We start from the raw sequence: 14,591 nt of genomic DNA, 5'->3' as shown, positions 1-14,591 counted from the left end.
AGTTGAGAACATTATCTGTAACTAAACAAAACCATTGATTTGGTATTAAAAATAGATTGAACAAAAGATTCTGGTCAATGTGTTGTTTCAAGCAGTTTAAACTTTCAATTCTGTGGGGTGAGGGCGTCAGGCCTGTCGTTTCAGGACTACGGAACTATAAACTCATAGTACCGACACTTTGAGATTAGATAATAATCCCATTCTAAGAATACGATTTTTTAATATCATCAGAAAGAATTGTTGTTGGTTGTTTTAGAATTTAGGTTCCCTTTTTAGCAGGAAGGCCGTATGAGACATGGAACTACAGCATAACGTCGAATCGGAACCAAATAAGCTCCTGCCGGAAATCTAACACGGGTTTTTCCGGACCATCACTACAAGGAATCATAACAATATACAAGCAATTGTAAACGATAGTCGAAGTTTGAAAAAAAAAATTCTAAACTAAACTTCCTTCAGTGTAGGCTGAACATTGTTCAGCGTTGGCTAGAATACCTCAAGAGGTTGTCTATATAGACTATCTACTCTTTAACTGTAGTTCATATCCGTGTTAGGATGTACAGTGTTCGTGAACGATTGGGTTGAAGCCAGTGTTTTGAAACGTCAAATTTTCTTATATTTTGACACTTTTGATTGGGAGGTAGTCGTCCCGGGTAAAACTGACTTCCGTATCAGTGTAAATTATTAGTGTCAAAATACATCAGGGGCGGATCCAGGGGGGGAGATCGCCTCCCCCAGAAGAGTAAAACTTTTTTATGTTTTATATATAAATAAAACCCATTCCAAATTTGGAGCCCTTAAAATTAACAGTATGATAACCCATCGCCCCCCAGAAGTCGGTCCTGGATCCGCCCCTGAAATACATACATGAACTTGAAAACACATATGCTTATGTAGAACATCAACATGATTCTCCTAAGTTTCATGTGCTCTGTGGCATAGTGAGAAAAAAGATCAGTATTTTTTCCGAACTAGTTAAGATATCAAAGTATGGAGTTTCTAAGAATACAAATACCTGTGCAATATTGTTTTGACGGGTTAATAACATTTGTTGTTATAGCAAAGTTGTGGGTCTGTTATACTACTGGTATGTTTGTGTTTGTAATTGACAAATGTCTAGTGTTACTTAAATATTTGTGCAATTACGTTACGAATCCGGGTCAACACCAAAAAGTATATGTTATAGATTGGAATCGATCAAAGAAGATCTTAATACTAAATATGCCACAGTTGTCATGTGTGTAGTTGTTCAGCTTATGAACTTAATAACAGAGTACTATCAGAAAGGAATATAGTTGCAACAGTAATGCTAAAAAGTTGTCTTCTATAACTTTCATTAGTTCTACGCTTTTGTACAAGTCAAGATTGTAGCAGAGTTACGAATTTTTGTCCCTTTGAACTTGTTCTCTCAATTACACTATATAACTCTACTAGTGATAGAAGTTTTGCATTAGAACTCAGTGCATATTATTTAAGGTAAATTTTTCAACAGGATTATTCGTATATTTAATAAACTGGAAAATCCTTGAAGTAATTATAATTGATTCCAATGTCTAGCTTTATTAGTAATCCAATAGTTTGTTATTAATTTCTTTCTTTAGATTTTTCAGAATATAGAAGTAAACGTCGTAATGTATATTATAAAACTAGCATCAGTTACCCGCTTCGCTCGGTTAAATTAAGAAAAAGTAGTAATATGTTCTGTTAGTCTGCCTCTTTTTACTATTACTAAAGTGATCTTTGATATAGGTCATTTTCGACGATTATTATGTGTTGCGGGGCACGGCATCGGAAGTGTCATTGCTCATGTTAGCGACCCCGAAAACTATGAATTCGACACTGATATTGTCATTGCGATCATTTCCACACACACACACACATACACACATATATATGACCTCCTCCCCAGGTTACAGGCTGAATTTTGATTTAAACGGGATCAGAAGTATATTACCGTACTGTTCATCTCAGCGACCCTAAATATTATACAGGATGTTTCAAAAAAACACCGACAACGTTTGGGAGGTGATTCCTGACACCAAGATAAGACAAAAAGTATACACCAACCTGGGTGCACAAATGCTTCCTTTCGGAGTTATAGGCTGGCGAAAATATGAAAAAACGAAATTTAAAGGTCCATAGCTCCAAAACTATGGGACATGCCGTAGTCGGGTCAAGACTTCACTTAGGAACTAATATTTGCACTATCCCAAAATACTTGTTTCAAAATCCTAAGGTACTCCGGTAACAATTTTTACAGAGGCAGTTTGGCTGGTAGCATAAAATTGGAAGTACTCACCAACTACCTCTATAAAAATTGTTCCGGAAGTACCACAATATTCTGAAACATGGATATTTGGATAGGGCATATACTAATTCCTAAATAAAGTATTGACCCGACTACGGTAGGACCCATAGTTGTGGAGCTATGGGCATTTAAATTTCACTTTTTCATGTTTTCGGCAGCCTATAACTCCGAAAGGAAGCATTTGTGCACCGAGGTTTGTCTGTACTTTTTGTGTTATGTTGGTGTCAGGAATCACCTCCCAACGTAGTCTTTATTGTTTTGAAACACCCTGTAGATTAGGCACTAATATCGGTCATTTTCGATCATTTTTAAATGTCTCTTCCCTCCACCACCTTTAAGTTACACCGTAAAAGTGATACGACAAAAACATCTCAGGTTATACTTCGTGTAGGCTGTAAACCTGATCGAAATCGGTCTGGTGGTTCAAGAGTTAAGTTTTATTTGTTTTTATATCTCTCTTCCTCCCCTTCCCCAAAGTTCTACCATCAAAGTGAATAGATGGAATAGGTACTATCTCAGGCCCGCACCTCATCTATGTTGAAAATTTGATCGGAATCGGTTGAGTGGTTCAAAGAGTTAAGTTTTATTTATTTTTATATATAAATCTCCTCCTCCCCTAAGTTCAACCGTAAAAGTGATATGATGAAAACTATATCTACGTTGAAAATTTGGTTCAGATCGGTCGAGTAGTTTAAGCGTAATAAAGTCACAAACACAATCACTTTTTTTTTATTACATATATGTATCCTCTTCCACCTCCCATACGTTGCATCGTAAAAGTGAAATGACGAAAACATTCCAGGCTCAAACCTTATCTATGTTGAAAGTTTGAAGCGAATAGTCAAAGCGAATAGCTAAAAGCACTGCCAGGCCAGAACTGCATCTACGCAAAAACTTGATTGAGATCGTTGGGGCGGTTCAAGAGATTAAGAGTCACAAATATAGTCCCTTTCAATTTTATAATATAGATTGAAAGTAACCCTTTGTGACTCTTAATCTCTTGAACCGCCCGAACGATTTCAATCGAATTTTTGACGTAAATGAAGTTCTGGCCTGGGAGTGTTTTTAGCTATTCATTTTGACGGTAGAACTTATGGGAGGTAGAGAAGGGGGGATTATAAAAAATAAATAAATCTTAATAACCCTTCAACCAAACGACCAATCTTGATCAAATTTCCAACATAGATGAGGTTCGTGCCTGGGATATTTTTTTTATCATTTCATTTTGACGGAGGAACGTGTCGGAGGAGGATGAGGGGGAGATATACAAAAATCAATATATATAAAAATTAAAGTGACTATGTTCTTGAGTTAATAACGCTTGAACCACCTGATAGATCTCAATCAAATTTTCAACATAGATGAGGTTCAAATCTGGGAAGTTTTTATCATTTCACTTTGACGGTAGATCTTAAGGTTGGGGGAGGAGAGGGGAGGAAATATATGTAAATGAATAAAACTTAATAACTCTTGAACCACCCGACCGATCTCGATCAAACTTTCAACATAGATAAGGTTCGCGCCTGAGATGTTTTTGTCATTTCACTTTTACGGTGCAATTTAGGGGAAGGGAGGGGAAGATATAGGCTATGTAAAAAAAATAAAAAGTTACTGTCTTTGTGACTTCATCACGTTTAAACCATTCTACCGATCTTAATCAACTTTTCAACATAGATTAGGTTCGAACCTGATGTGGTTTTTACAAGTATTATATCACTTTGACGATAGAAGTTAGGGGCGGGGCAGGGGAGGGGAGAGATATATAAAAATAAACAAAACTCTTGAACCACCCGACCGATCTCGATCAAATTTTCAACATAGATGACGTTCGAGCCTGGAAAGTTTTTTTTTTTAATATTTTCACTTTGAAGGCAGAACCTAAGGGAGGGGGAGGTTTATATATGAAAATAAATAAAACTTAAGTCTTGAACCACCCAATCGATTTCGATCAAATTTTCAACATAGATGATGTTTGGGCGTGGGATAAGTTTTATTTAACTTTGACGGTGCAACGTAGAGGAGGGAGAGAAAAATAAAAATGATAGTGACTCTCTTTGTGACTCCATCACTCTTGAACCACCCGACCGATCTCTATCAAATTTTCTACATAGATAAGGTTCATTTCTGGGATGGTATTTATTCATTCACTTTGACGATAAAACTTAGGGGAAGGGAGGGAGGAGTTAAAATATATAAAACTTAATAACTCTTGAACCAAACGATCAATCTCGATCAAAGTTTTAATATAGATGATGTTCGGGCCTGAGATATTTTTTATCATTTTACTTTCACGGTAGAACTTAGGAGAGGGGGATAGAGGGAGAGATATAAAAATAAATAAAACTTAATAACTCTTGAATTACCGGACCGATCTCGGTCAAATTTTCAACCTAGATAAAGCTCGAACCTGAAATGGCTTTTGTCATATCACTTTGACGGTGTAACTTAAGAGAGGGGAAGGAGGAGAGATATTTTAAAAAGATCGAAAATGACCGATATTAGTGTTGAATCTATAATTTTTGGGGTCGCTGGGAAGAACAGTGATACTTCTGATGCCATTTAAATCCACATTCAGTCCCTCCACTTGATTGAGGGGAAGATATATAAAATGATCGAAATGACCAATATCAGTGTCGAATTCATTCATAGCTGTCGGGATCGCTGAGATGAACAATGACACTTCTGATGCCGTACCCTACAACATGTGGCGAGGAGGGGAGGGGAGATATAAAAATGATCGAAAATGACCGATATCAAAGAGGGCTTTCGTAATAGTAAAAAGTAGCTGACTAACGGAACATATTACTATTTTTTCTTAATTTAACCCAGCGAAGCGGGTATTTGATGCTAGTACTAATGATATTTTCCTTTTGTAATAACTGCAGAAACTCTAATAGAGGAAAACCTAAACTCATCATATGTTTGGAGAGAGTTTTCAGAGGAGATTTCAATCAAGTTTAAACCAACATCTTACTCTAAAGTGTCTCTCATCTGTGTGGCCAAAGCGGAGAAATTATTTGGTTCATACTGCATATCACTAATAGACTTAAAAGAAAAGCTTTCCACTTATCGTCTATGTAAAATGAATGAGACGGATCTTACAAAATGTGATTCGATACAAGATATACAAGTAAGTTTGTAAAGTGTGTATTATCATTATTTAAGTTTCCTTATTTTGTTTAAGGTAATTTGATACTCGAAAACAAACATGAAACTTTAGTGGGTACGCTGCCTCACTGCATGCAGCTTTGTTGGTATGTGTATATTGCATTAAAACCTTTGACGGAAGTCTTAAGTATTCCTAGTTTATAATATTCCCTCCGAATTTCTTCTATTGTAACCGCTTTTCACGTACAAAGTCACAAGTATTTAGAGATTTAGGCATATTCTTTTATGTGTTGCATACAGTGCTGCGCGCACATGGTTGGTTGATTCAAAAAAGTGCGCCCGCCGGAAGCTAGAAAAGGATATGCTTACCAATTATTACTTATTTACTTGTAAATTCAATTTGGTAGCGCAATTTTGCATTTAAGCTGAAAGAGAGTGAAGATTATTGAAAGTGAATCATTATTATGAACTTGAAGAATAAAGAATAAAACGGGAGAGCCCCCCCAAAATTCACAGACACACTGTTGACACAAGTTTCTACTAAGGCTAATTTACACTGTAATACTAAAAATTTTATTATTATTAAATATTTTGTCTGCCGCAAGGGTCTGGGATTAATAGAAGTTGTTCCACCTTAGGTTTGTGCCTGAAAAGTTCTCATCCACATTTTTCAATCTTCAGCTTTCTCTTTCAACTTAAATATTTTCTTTAATTTTTCAAATTGTCTATTAGTTATACTCTTCTTCTTCCTATTTCTTGCTTTCTTTCCATTTTTCCATCTATGGTGTTATGAACAAGACAATTTTCTCGCAAGCTGTGTACAGTCCATTTGGTCTTCTTACGAAGGATGTTGACAAAAAGCGTTTTCTTCTCTCCTAGCTGTTTCAAAACATCTTTGTTATTCTGTCCGTCCATTTTATTTTCTTCATCTTATTCCAACACCATATATCGGAACTTCCTAAGCATTTCTACTCTAATTTTCATAGTGTCCAAATCTCCAAACTATATAGTTGAATGTTCTACATATTGCAAATTATCAGCTTGTTCCTTAGTTCAGTGGTTAGTATGCTAGTTACGAGCGATCTTTTCTTGAATGTCTCTTTGACTTTGACAATTCTTTGATTTGGTTTCTTTATTACAATAAGAGTCTTTCATCAAAAGACTTACCAGATATTTCAAATGATTGACCTTTTCAAACTCTCTTTCTTCCATTCTGATCTGTAAAGGTCTGTTTCCACGGAATATCTTTCAGTAGCTTTTTCGATGTTGATGTATATTCGATATTGTTTCTCAATGTGAACTATGCTATCATCTCCTGTTGTTCTTTTTCGGTTCCAGCTATAATAACCGTGTCATCCGTATACCCAATCCTGTTAGTGATTTTTCCTCCAATCTTAAAATTTCCAACTGCCATTAATGCTTCCTTTATTAAGTGTTCACTGTAAAAGTTTACTAATTAGGATGACACATCCTTGTCTGACTGCTCTCCCAGTCTCCACACTATTGGTTTCTCCTTGACGAAGGCGCACCTTCATTTTTTGCCCTGTGTACAGGCTACGAATGAGTTAACGATCCTTTCAGTTGACCCCGATTTTTTTTTTTCACTTTTCGGAAGTTTGGTCCAATTACTCCAATCGAAAGCTTTTGCCAGTCGATAAAGCTTAATCGCAACTCTTCCTTTTCTTCAAGGCCTCGATCTTGTGTATTTCTAATCAAATCAATAGCATGTATTTCTAATCAAACCAATAGCATCTTTAATATAATTTTCTTTCTGAAATCCAAATTGATCTTTCTTAAACATCTCTTGTTTCTTACTTTCTAACTATTTATTCAGTATGCACGCAATGATCTTTGAGTTAGCTTCTTCTTCAGCAGTGTGGCTATATGAGACTCAGATCAGCTGCTTAACGTGGAATCCGAACCACATAAATTCCAACTGGGAAACGAACTTTGGCCTCTCGCGCCAACGACGCTTACGCTATCCACATTTCTATGAAGGAGATACTAATAGTTCAATGATCACTACACTTCTTTGCTTGCTTTTTCTTATATAATGCAAGCATTGTAACATGTAGAAAATGTTTTGGCAATCTCGACTCAGTTAGACATTGTTAATAATTGAAGCCAGTGCTTTCATTGCATTATCTCCTAATCGCTTGAGCAAATCCGCTAGTATGTTGTCTCCGGTGGTCTTTCACCTTTACATGTCTTCGATGGTTTGTACTACTTCACTTTTTAATATACTGGGGTCTTTTCCTTGTCCATCTCTTTCTCTGAATACCACTGGCTGCAAGTGGCCTAACATTTGTGCCCATGGGTCCGTAGCTCAAGAGCCTGGTTCAGTGATGCGTATTTACCACCCCATCTAAAATTTAGAATTGTATTTTGGTCCACCCCGGGAGGAGTGTATAGGACCTGGATATTTACGTCTGTAAGTTTAGATAGTACACCTCATTTCCTTTTATGGGTCTAAAATTGCCAAAAATTCAAAAATTTTGGAGGGTTTTGACCTAATTTATCTTTTTTGATGAGGTCACAAAAAGCCATCACATTATGGATAGTGGTCTGTTAGGATAGAGGTACATTAACGCACTCTTTGAAATTTCGGGAAGTGCGTAATGCACGTTCTGCACATTAAACGTTTGCGGATTACCAAATTTTAAAACTTAGTTTGGTATTATAGGGCCGTGGTATGTACCTTCGTAAATTTAGGTGATCCATCTCGTTCTCTTGGATGGGAAAAATAGCCAAAAATATGATTTTTTTACCTAATGCACCTTCTTTAATGAGGGTTTATTACAATATGAATTTTATATGGATCAGTTTATTGGCCTCATGTCTTTCAGAGAACATGAATACATTAACGATATCCTCTAAAATTTCGCCATGGTATGTACCTTTGTAAGTTTGGCCGGTTCATCTCGGTCTCTTTTATGACTAATTTATTGTCAAAATTAGTTTACCTTGTGATATTTTCAAGGTCATTTGGCAATCTTACAGGCAGTAAAGCCCTAGATTGCTGCTAAATGTTTCTTCATGTGGTTAGAGGATGGAGGTCACTGGTACGATTCCTGGTGTTAGCTTTGGAGAAGTTCTAGTTTAATTTCCTATGAGAGCATATTTGGACCAGATCTCGCGTTATGCTATAGACTTCAGGTTTGTCATTCTTTTATTGTTTATATTAAAGTGTTTATGCACATTATTTGGATAGTGTTGCTTTTCCTTGTACGACTTCCATTCGATTCATCTTTAGTCTTTCTGGTCATTAACGTTTGACCTTGAAGGAAAACATTTATTTTGCTGATGATTGTTTGCTGATAATTCTTTCATTGCAATGCTAAGCGTTTGTTAGTCATTGGGGTTTAAAACTCATGAAGAACGATACAAACATTACCTTATTATTTAGTTATCTGTATTTAAAAATTACTATATATTCATTATTTAACTTTCGTGATAATAATGAATGCTACTAATTTGTTTAAAATGCTTGATTGTTGTCAGAGATGCAGATTCGAACCTAGCAGTGCTAATATCTTTCGTATTTCACGTTAAGCTGTAGGTCAGCGCCTCAATGAAACTAAAATCTGAACAACAATTAATAGCTAAGACGTAATCAACAATGTTTGCACGACTTCTCAGTGTTGTCAGCACTAAAATATTTTTTTTACAAGAATGAATCGATTCACCCAATCGGAGCAGTTAGGTATTTCGTGATGAAAAATTAGTTTTAAATTCAAAAAGTCTGAAAACAGAATTTTGTTTCAAACTGTTTTCTTACAAAAATGTTTTGATGAAAATTTTTGATTTAAAACTTTCCTTTAAACTTGAAAAATCAGAACAGTTAAGATATTTTCGTAACAAAAATTGGTTTGGAGATTTTCTGAGTGAAAAGTCGAAAAATGTTGTTTCAATTTAAAAATAATATCAAAATTTCTAAAATAACGAAGCATTGGATTTCAAAAGAATGTTTCTTAAATTTGGTGCATATGTAATTTTTTATGTTGAGTCGCACATAAGATGGTTCAAGATAAATAAATTTTTTGTCTTAATTCGTTTCATATTTAATCTCCGCTTGGCATCAGAAGAAAAGAAGAGATATGTGTTGTCCTTGCATTCACCTCGTGTGAAATGGGGAAAAGAATGAGATGACACCACAGCTTGCACTGAAGACATAGTTGAGGTGGTTGGCTGTCTAGTTCTTCTCGTCTTGTGTCTATGTGATAATGGTTAATAAAGAGAGAGTAGAAGCAAAATATAAAAGAAAATATGAATACTGTGCATTATTTTGTGCTTGTTTTCTTGTACCCATACGGGACGCTTTCATATGTACTTTATATCAATTGGTGTTCTCTATAATTGAAAGGTTATCCCTTTCATAAGAATGTTATGCCTTCAGATCCTAAAAAAAATATGTGGTATCCCGATTGACAATTTTCATGGGATCGATTTAAAATAATTTGTTCAAGGCTTGCAATTCAGCGTAAATTCTTGAATTTTACAGATAGAGCTTGTTGTATCCATATCAGGGTCATAGATATCCAAGATATGTCCTTTAAGACACGAATTTTTTGTTTGCCTTTTCCCCAAAATCTTGTAACTCATTCGAAATACAGAAATAATACTGATTCTATTATAGATTTAGAGGTTTGTTGTGTAAATGTAATGGAATCGTTACCGAAATACAAAACTCTCTTTGAGCAGTTCTAAATATTTATATAGTTTCAATCAAGCCTGGCAGGTAGTGAAAGGTCTGAGGAAGACATTAGAGTTTCGATTTTGAACTGGAACATTCTCGTCATATTGCCAATAAAAGAATAATACTATATCATTCATTGGAAAAATTTGATACACCTATTTATCTAGAACAGTTAATTTTTGATTCAGTTGCTTTGGATCATAAATGATTGTGAACTGGATAAAGTTGCCCGTATGGCAAGTCGTTGTCACATTGAGTTTAAGTACAGTTTTGCAAGACAACGGCTTTCTGACTTGATCACATATTCGATTCATCTAAGGTTGTTGCTTATCGCATATATGAGGACTCACCGATTCTTCTAATGTAATTTTAAGTTTTGAAGACAATTATCAATGCACAAATTAGAAAATTTATTTTCCTCGCAACTTGCGAGAACAACCGAAAATCTTCATCGATCTTACATATTTTGTCACAAGATCTTAGAAACTGCATTAAGAATTTCCTGAAAAAATTCTTACTTGCCATAATACTCTTTCATACACTACTCGCACAAATATGCACTGAAAAATTTTTTTCTGAATATTAGGTAACTGTAAGCATTTGAAATGAAAACTAGAACAAAATTAAGATTTTCTAGAATTTTAATTTCAACAAATTGATTAAATACGTAGGAGAAGAGGTATACTACGTTTCTACTTTCTTTCATAAATAATATATACTCTTTTTGTAGAAGTTTTGTCAAACGAAAAGGATCATTTTGTAAGTTACCAAATTTAATGCTATGCCAAATTTGTAATCCAAAGAAGTCAGATATGAAAAGGCCAGGAATTATTATTATTTTTAATTTTTCTTTCTTTGAAAGAATAATTTAATTATATAAGAATAAGTTAATTTTTTGTATTAATTTCCCCTTTAGAACTTAATTAAAATTGACACTAACTCATACTAGTGCAGTGTACATTAAATCCAATTCAACTATTTAAGAATTGAAATTAGCGTACTTATCAATTCTCCAAGGGCACTTACTTCAATTCTGTGAAGACAATAGAGGATTACTTGCTTGACTATATCCACAACAACACACTATATCCTTTTAAGAATTTAATGCAACAATTTACCAGTTTTAAGTTTTAATTGGAAAATTCCCTTATTTTAACTTTAAGCCAGAAATAATTAAAATGTTACTTTACGTTTTATGTAACTTTAATTTCTATTAAACTATAGCATTTAACGAGAAACCACAATAATTAGTTAATAACCACTTTAATGCAAAACCACAAACCGTGAATTAACGTCCATATTTTTTAATTTCCTAGTTTTAGCCCCATCAAAACTAACCTTTAACTTCGCGACATTTAACGTCCCAAATCTACTCTATTCAATAACTCTATTTTCTTTCCCTGTTAATTTCAGTCAAGAATCCATCCTATAGCTAGACTTTTCGCAAACTTATATTTCAAAGACGATTTGACATAATTCTTGACAAGACTTGGTCTCCTACATCTGAATTTACCTCTCTTCGGGTTTTTTCAAAGAAAAGCTGACGTTTCTCTCTACTCTTTATAATATTCTTCATCTTGCTTCTATAGGGCTCAAAATAGAACGACCAAAAATATTTAAGATGAACTGCCTTTAAAGCTTCATGTTTGCATAGATTCATAGTGAATTGCAGTTCTACATATGAGCTTCATTAATCCTGAGATTCAGCAAAATATGACTTCATACAGACCTTCAAAGTCTTAATGAAACGTTCTGATGCGTTAGCCTTCTGGTGATACAGACTCAACTTAATATGTCTAATGCCCAAACTAAAACACTTTCAAATTTCTCGGAGGTAAAATAGGCATTATCTGTTGATATCGATTCAATGAACCCAAACCTTACAAATAAGAAATAAAGGCGATCACAAATTATCTTTGAACTTATCTTCTTTAATTTGTCAATCATAACAAACCTTGAGCAATTATTTACAGCAATTAACAAGAGGAATACCTATTAGATTTAGGAAAGGTACTATAAGATCCGCCATCCAATTTGCATTAACCCTGGTTCCAACTACAGAACCTAAACGTCCCATGTTTGCAGTATTTGATGGTTCACACTTCTGGTATATTTCACACGACCTTACATAAGCCTATACGTCGTCAATGACTTGATCCCAGGTAAACCTCTTTAGTATTTTTCGGGAGTCCTTTGCATCCCAGAATGACCTCCCAACAGTTTCTGCTGATGAAAAATTCCAATATGTATGACCTTAATACATTTGGAATAAGAATTTTCATTGGAAATCTAGCTGCTCGAGTTCTCTTTAATAAAAACATTATGGAACTAATATACTTCAACAGGCCTACCTGTTTCAAAACTCTCTATAATCTGATTTAATTGCGAATCCTTACGTTGGTAGTTTTGAAGAGGTTCCTTCAAATAATGTAAATTCCAGATATTAACACAAGAAATATAATTACCAAGAAGATGTAACCCAACAATCCCGATACCCAACAACAAAGAACCAGATAGGTTTCAATTCATAATCTTCAGTGTATTGTGAGATAACTCCCCCGATTTCACGAGTCGAAGAATCGATATGGATTATGAATCTTTTATTTAAGTTAGGACGTTTTAATACTACGTTTCCCATAAATGATCTTTCTAAATTATCAAATGCATCTTGTAGTTTCCCCACACAAATGTTTTTTTAACTGATCTTAATTCTGATATAGGTTCTATTAAATCTTGAAAGCCTGGAATGAAGCGAGCATAAAATTGCATTAATCCACATACTTTCCGGGCTCCTCTTCTAGTGTTAGGAGGTGGTAAATTAATTATGGCATCAATTCTGCTCGAACCCATTCTAACTTCCTTTCCATCAACAATAAACCCAAGATACATTAACTTCTTCTTAAAAAAGAAAAATTTTGTTGGGGAAATTGTTAATCTAATTCCACGTAAACGATCAAGCACAATTTTTATCATTCTCATGTTCTTCCTTTGTTTGATGTGCGAGAAACACATCATCAAAATAGGAATAAACTCCTTGATCTTCTAAATCACCAAGCACATCCCTCATACACTTTGCTAGAACGCTTGATTCGATCTTAATTCCTGCTGGCAAGTTACAATATTGGAAAGATCCAATAGGTGTTACGATCGTAGTAAGGTCCCTACTGTCCTCAGCAACCTCTAACTGAAAATAAGCTTTAGAGAGATCAAGTTTTGAAAAGAACTGACACACCGTGACATTTCCTAAACATTCCTCCATGTTTGGAATCGGATATATATAATCTGCCAAGATAGAATTAAGTTTAATATAATTTGCGACTAAACGAGAGAAACAATCTCTATTTTTTAGTATAAAGCAAGTACTTCCGTAATTAGAATGATCTACAGGTATTTTTACAACAACCTGCTCAAATAATTCTTTAATTACCTTTTCAAAAATTTCGCGCTTAACGCGTAAAACTGGAAACGGATTTTCCCTGAAGAATTTATTTTCTCTTAAATATAACTTACATTTAAAATTTTTAAGGCAACCAATCCTTTTGCTAAGAATATCAGAATATTGTCTTTATTTCGTTTAAAAATCCTAACGTCAGTGTCAATCCTATCAGATTCAGTTAAATTTCCATCTTTCATAAATGGTGACTCCTCGTTTCGTTCAATAGTTGTTTCATCCTTTGCAGACAAATCACAACGCAATTGTACAGTGAGACGATTAAACCCAAGTTCAAACTTCTCCTCAAAGCTATCAGTCCTTTCAACTTTTTCTTTAGGATCACTGTTCCATAACCACACGCTATCAATAAATTATCCATTGTCTTTTAAGCAACACACATCTTATCAACTCCGTCAACCATAAAGATATGTTAAGCCAAAGTCCCATCTTGATTATGCACCGCCTCATCATTGGTACCAATTCCAATGTCCACCAATCAGTCACATCTTTTTTTAAATTTCAGAAGTAGACGAAGAATTTCTGCAAAGTTGTTCAGGTAAAACACTCCTAATTTGGGAACTCAAACCTGAAGTTGATGGTATTCCTCGAATATAAACACACACCAAATTTGAAGAGGGCACAACCATATGCGAAGCACCTACAGTCTCTGAATGTCGCTTTAACCACCCAACACAGACGAACTGATCTTCCAAAATCCTTGAATATTTTTTATTCACTCATATCAATAATAAAATTAACGACGGATAAATAAGGTACACCTAATAAAATATCACAAGGCAGAGTCTCCAGATCTATAAATGATATTGTATTTCTCAATCCAGCTATTTCAAAATAAAGTGTAACCACTTGTTTGCTTTCAAGTTGTTTGCCATTAGCTAAGTGTTGCTTGACTGCTTCACACCGCTGGCTGATAACTTCATTATTAAAACTCTTATTCAGAAACTCCTTATTTGTCAGATTAAGGATGACCTCTTATGAATACACAGAGCCACTCTGAAATCGTTGACCTTTGCAAAAATAAAAGA

The 14,591-nt window shown here is 34.6% G+C and overlaps 1 protein-coding gene across 4 annotated transcripts in view; it reads left to right on the top strand.

Annotated features, from left to right (window-relative positions):
• Nucleotides 1-14,591, top strand: part of LOC145673404 (uncharacterized) — a 491,254-nt gene that overhangs the window by 121,396 nt on the left and 355,267 nt on the right. For all 4 annotated transcript variants that reach the window (XM_081743072.1, XM_081743073.1, XM_081743074.1 and 1 more), the window contains exon 6: nt 5,194-5,438. In XM_081743072.1, the coding sequence (XP_081599198.1) occupies nt 5,194-5,438 (245 nt within the window). The remainder of the gene's footprint in view (nt 1-5,193; nt 5,439-14,591) is intronic.

Source organism: Thermobia domestica, chromosome 16 (assembly GCF_964235325.1).
Source record: "Thermobia domestica chromosome 16, izTheDome1.hap1.1, whole genome shotgun sequence".
In the NCBI taxonomy this organism is placed as follows: domain Eukaryota; kingdom Metazoa; phylum Arthropoda; class Insecta; order Zygentoma; family Lepismatidae; genus Thermobia; species Thermobia domestica.
Note: the sequence above shows the minus strand (reverse complement) of the source record. Positions and strands in the feature narration are given on the sequence as shown.